We start from the raw sequence: 6,086 nt of genomic DNA, 5'->3' as shown, positions 1-6,086 counted from the left end.
GTGGCTACTGTGTTGGCGAGCTGTGCTGTGTCGCCGTTGTGTTTACTCGATTACAGAGCTGTGGCTATAGCGTCAGTGGCGCACGGAAGTAACTTGTCGTTTATATAATTAGATAGTGAAGACCTTTTTTCCGCCCCTTTTCCCCGCTGGGTATAAGGATGACATGAAGGGCACGTCCTCTTTTTGGAAGGAAACGCCTACATTCCTTAGAGTTTTCAGTGGACTGGGGCAGACTATCGTCACCCCAGCCAAAAACAGATGAAAAACACACTATCAAACATTCCTTCTCAAACATGCCTGCTATTTAAAAGCTGTAAATCTGATGAGGATTAAGACAGAGCTTAAAAAAAGCTTGTCCGGTTTGAATGGTCACCACAGAAATATCTCGGGGGGAAACTTAAGACATGTTTGCTTTGGAGACGGTTGTCTCTAATCTCTCTGTAGAGATAAGACTTTGTATAAGGTTCTTCTCGCTGCTATTTTCTCTTCTCGGTAGGCCCCGCAAAGCAGAACGTTCACATATTCCGTCTGACAGCGATATTGAGCTGGGTTTTTTCTCCCCCTTTTATTTATGGATGCGCTCTGGAGAGAGGTTCTGCATCTTAGAAAAATATGGGCCACAGATAGAATGTTAAAGTGGTGGATATATGGAAATGAAAGGGACGAGAAGAGGGGAAAAACCACATGTCTGGAAACCAAGGCAGTGGAAGGATTTGTATGGTATCTAGATGTGAAACATTTTGCAGATCACCTCTCTTAAGACTCAGACAAAAAGTCACACTTTTTTATGAGCACAATATCACACGTTTCCCAACTTGGGAGTATTATGAAAAATCACTGCGGTTAAACTTTTACCTAAATGTTAATATACCCATGAGCCTCGAGTCACAAATTACTCATAAATATTTACAAGTGCCCTCGCGCTAGGAAGAGGCAGCTTAATCCATTTAGACCGGGAACGCATCTGTGTCATTCTTTGAGATTTCTTTGGGCTATTCAAAAATAGCAGATAGCGCACTATGAGCTTGTAGATCTGCTATTTTTTTTTTAAATCGTGAAAATGTGTGCAAATCTTTGAATCTATATATATATATATATTTTTTAAAACTAAACATTTTTAACTCAAATCTTTGCTTCTTGGGATTCTACACATTTCTACTAACAGTTTTTTTTATTTCATTGTTTTTACTTATGTTGCTATTATATTAGTGGTTCTCAAACCTTTTCAAGGACCACCCAAAATTATATATATTGAATCGCGGACCCCCATCTCAAAATGTTATGTTCCAGGGACCCCCAGAAGCAAAGATGTTAAAAATGTATACATCCAAAGATTTGCACACATTTTCACGTTCATTTTTTTCAAAAAAATAGCAGATCTACAAGCTCATAGCGCGGCACTCGGTGCCGCGCTATGAGCTTGTCGATCTGCTATTTTTCGAATAGCCAAAGAAATCAAAAAATGACACAAATTATTCTTTCCCGGGTCTAAATGAGTTAACACCAGCTCTATTGATGATGTGCCTGCATCATAACCCATACACCCCGAGAGAGAGGCGAGGGGAACACTTTACCTTGGGCTGTGCCATTTGCAGCCACTTCTTTTTTTTTTGCACATGAATTCAATTAGATGAATGTTGTTTATAGGCAGGGCTGTTCTGGGCCATTGGAAACGTCATTATTGCTCCCTCTGTCAAAGTGTGCATTAGCTGCCCTTCACTAGATCCCAGCCTTCCAAAATGTCACAGAGCTGATGACTTATAGGAGATGATTAATGGATTTTTTTCTTTTTTTAACTCTTCTTGAGATCCAATCCAGTGGCTACGCCTTTTAACTCATTAAGACCAGGAACGCATCTGTGTGACATTTTTAGATTTATTTGGCTATTCAACAATAGCAGATATACAAGCTCATAGCGTGGCACCGAGTGCCGCACTATGAGCTTGTAGATCTGCTATTTTGGGGGGAAATCGTGGAAAATGTGTGCAAGCGAACATTTGTAACTAAAATCTTTGCTTCTGAGGACTCAATGTCTTCTAAATCCTAACAGTTTTTAGAAACAAAAATTATGTTGCTATAATATCAGTGGTTATCAAAAATTATATGTATTTGGCCGTGGACCCCCATATCAAAATGTTTTGTTCCAGGGACCAAGGTTCCAGGGTTAAAAATGTTCGCTTTAAAAATTTATATTCAAAGATTTGCACAGATTTTCAAGATTTTTCAAAAAATTGCAGATCTACAAGCTCGTAGCGCGGCACTCGGTGCCACGCTATGAGCTTGTATATCTGCTATTTTTTAATAGCCAAATAAATCTAAAAATGACACACAGATGCGTTCCCGGTCTTAAAGGGTTAACAAAGATGGTTAATTTATGAAGATACACCGTCCCAATTGGAGCCACTACAGGCGAAATGGTACACAAATCCTACAAATGGTCTCCTAAGTTGGAGACAGTGTTAGATCCCGCGAGAGTTGTGTTGCTGGGACAGAGAAAGGTAGATAATAACGTAAATTTTGTCCCTGATTTGTCTCTGAAAATCTTGGGAAGATTGTGTGGCTTTGCGACGATCTGGTCGATTATATTTAGTTCAGTGACCATGGAGCTAAAGAATGGTTCACGTTCACTCTTCCATTGGAAATAATAGACTCCAACCTTTTTTTGAAAAAACTTATGTTGCTATAATATCAGTGGTTCTTTTTTTTCATGTCAAGGACCCCCAAAATTATGTATTCGGCCGCAGACCCCCCCATCTCAAAATATTTTGTTCCATGGACTGCCCAGAAGCAAATATTTGAGTTAAACATGTTCGCTTTGTTCACTCGGTGCCGCACTATGAGCTTGTATGTCTGCTATTTTTTTGAATAGCCAAAGAAATCTTAAAATGACACAGATGCGTTCCCGGTCTTAATGGGTTAATAACTTAATCCAGCTCTGCTATGTCTGAAACAGCCTGTGCTCAGTGTTTATTAGGAGTTCACTGGTGCAGATCCTTATAGTAGCCTTCATTGATATGAAAACAAACAACAAAGACAAAATATTCAATGTTTTTTTTACCTGTTCTCAGTTGTCAATGTCTGATACGTGGTTCTCTATCTGAAAAATGAGAGCAGAGGAAAAAGCACTGACATTTAGGATACAATATTTTGACTAAAAACATAATTATGCACATCATTTTGCCAGCGTTAATTATGCATCCTATAATCTTCGTTTCAGTAAACACACTATTCAAAGGCTACATTTGGAAAGGTGACTTTTTAGGTCACAAAACATTGAAGCTTAACAGCATGGATCCTGCCAAAAACAGGAGGCATCTCTATCCATCTCTATCTATCTCTGATCAACGTAATCCTGGAGGGGAAAAAAACGCATCTCTATATAATAGTGTACTTTGAGACCTGACCATTAAGACCTGAAGCCGATTCTACACAATGTTTTCTAAATCCCAACAAATGGTATTCTGAAAAAAAAAACATGTTTCTTTATCAGTGGTGTTCAAACTTTTTCATGTCAAGGACCCCCAAAATTATATGTATTTGTCCACGGACCCCCATCTCAAAATGTTTTGTTCCAGGGAAACCCCAGAAGCAAGGATTTTGAGTTTAAAACAATAGATATTCCAAGATGTGCCCACAATTTCACGATTTCTCAAAAATAGCAGATCTACAAGCTCGTAGCGCGGTACCGAGTGCCGCGCTACGAGCTTGTAGATCTGCTATTTTTGAATAGCCAAAGTGTAAAATAATGCTGTTTTAGCTCAAATGAAAAAGTGACACAGATATTGTAGCACCACTGTATCCAGATGAAACACAAGATCTTTCCTTTGATCTTACTGGTTGAACAGATACAAGAAAAGAAAAAGGAGTTACTTTTGAACTAAAACAGGAAGGAACTATTATTTATGCTGTCTATATATATCCTGTATATACATGGCACCAAGGCAGAACTGCCAGTCAAAGCGAAGACTGGCCAATCACACGCTTGCATGCAGAGACTCTTGGGTAAAGAAGTCAAAGACGTTGTCTGCCATGTTATTTGTGTCCAAAGTGGCCACTGACACCCCACACTACATATTGCTGCTTACAAGGTCAAGACCACAAAACAGAAATGACGGCAGCATTCTGCTTTAATTACAGCTTGTGACAGTTTGTGTGTCTCCCTCTTCCCGCCTGTGTGCGTGCGTGCATGTGTGTGCGCGCGCCAGCAGGGAGATTTGTGTCTCCAAGCTTCTTCTTGAGCCAGGGTCGACAGGGAGAAGAATCTGTCAGTGGAGGCGGCCTCACACTCACTCATGTGCAACCCTCTCGCTCTCTCAGATCCCAGAGCCATGAATAATTCCGGAGAGTTAATTCTCAGACAGACAAGCCTGTCTGCCCACTTGAGATCCTTTCCTCCCTGCACCCCCCCCCCCCCCCTCTCCCCCTTCTCCCTCTCCAAGTGTTGCCTGATTGTTTGACAGAAATAAGCAACCAGGTCTAGGAAAACAAGCCAAAAAGAAGCGACTGTAGGCCGCATGAGCACTTTAAACCTACTGTATACGTACTGTATGTACTGTATACATCGGCTATTTGAAAATAGACGAAAATCTTGAGAAAACATTTGGAATATTTGGAAGGTTTTTGAAACATTCCAACACCAAAAATCTGGTACAGGGCTCTCTGGCACGAAACATTTTCAGGTGGCGTTTAGGGACAAATACAAATTGGGGGTTCCCATGACATGGGAAATATTTGAGAAGCACTGGTTTAAATAATAATTAACCCATTTCCTGCCATGGATGCATAAAGTCGTTCTATTAAATAGCGCACTTGCCCGCCAAGACGCATAAAGTCGTTCTATTAAAAGAATCAGGCACGCTGTTTTAGGCACCACAACACAGCTCTGGGATGATCCATCGTCACTCAGAGAAGTAGTATGTGGATGTGACATCATTCCAAAAAACGTCACTTCCATCCGGCCGGCCTGACTATGGGATTTTCAGAAAAACAGCTGTAACTCAGTTGCTGTTTTTTGCATTGAAAACCACAGTTTTCAGCGAGCCCCAGCCCCAAAATGGCGGATCACGGTTGGAACGTTGTGGTTCCTCTGAATACACAGATCCCTCCGCCTACCCACAGGGACTATTTCTTTAGTTGTTTTGAAACACAATGTCACTTCCACTGCGTTTCGAATATCATGGGATGCAGGTAATTACGCTGGTAAGGGGATACCAAACGATGTTTAATACCTTGGCGGGTGTTGTGTTAAGCCCAAATAAGCATCTACACTTTAGAGTGTATTGTATATGTTACTGGCCTTTGTTTTGTAGTGTAATGTATTTTTTAACTTATTAACTGTTGCTTGTGAGAGAACCGCAATGGAAATACGTCTTTATTGTGTTGTTGTGTTTATCCTCGAACCGCTGTAACCCTGTGGTTTTATTAATCAAATCAAATCAAACAAGCCCAAAAAAAACGCAACCCACAACTACCAACATTTACAAGCAACTTTACAGAAGAAGAAGCCCAAAGTCGCTTATAATAAGCAGACATGGCAACACTGTCCCTCCCCCTCCTACCCCCCGTCCCCCCTCTCTCTCTCCCCCTCCCCCCCCTCTGTCCACTGACAGGCCCTATAGCTGTCAAACGGTTTCTCTTCATAATACCAGATGGTGGCTGCTTTCCTCGTCGTAATCGTCCTCCCCGCCGTCGGTCATCTCCCCGGCCTCCACGTCGTGTGGACCCCCCTCCTCGCCCCCCTCCTCCCCGGAGTTCTCCGCCGTCTCCGACACGGAGCCCTCGTGCAGGGAGTCACAGTTGTCCTCGTACTTTCTCTGAGCGTCTGAAAACAACGAGAAAGAGGGAAGGAAGGAAGGGCGACGTGAAAACACTTTAGCAGTGGTGGAAAACGTACCCGCATTTAAGTAAAAGTACCAATACTGCATACAGAAATATACTCTGTTACAGGTAAACGTCCGGAATTCAAAAGTAAAAGAGTAAAAGTACAAAAGTATTGGTATCAAAAAGTACTTAAAGTACCAAAAAGTAGAACGTACTCATTAAGCAGAATGTCCCATTTCACAAGTTTTCAAATGTAGAAAATATAT

General features: G+C 41.4%; 1 protein-coding gene across 1 annotated transcript in view; it reads right to left on the bottom strand.

The window, feature by feature from the left end:
* Nucleotides 1-3,064: 3,064 nt before the first annotated feature.
* ralyl (RALY RNA binding protein like) overlaps nt 3,065-6,086 on the bottom strand; it is a gene marked incomplete at both ends in the record, with an annotated part of 126,031 nt that continues 123,009 nt past the window's right edge. The window contains 2 exons of the mRNA XM_084048047.1: nt 3,065-3,097; nt 5,646-5,821. Of these exons, the coding sequence (XP_083904173.1) occupies nt 3,065-3,097; nt 5,646-5,821 (209 nt within the window). The remainder of the gene's footprint in view (nt 3,098-5,645; nt 5,822-6,086) is intronic.

This window comes from Gymnoscopelus microlampas (genome assembly GCF_963454915.1).
Source record: "Gymnoscopelus microlampas genome assembly, chromosome: 22".
In the NCBI taxonomy this organism is placed as follows: Eukaryota; Metazoa; Chordata; class Actinopteri; order Myctophiformes; family Myctophidae; genus Gymnoscopelus; species Gymnoscopelus microlampas.
Note: the sequence above shows the minus strand (reverse complement) of the source record. Positions and strands in the feature narration are given on the sequence as shown.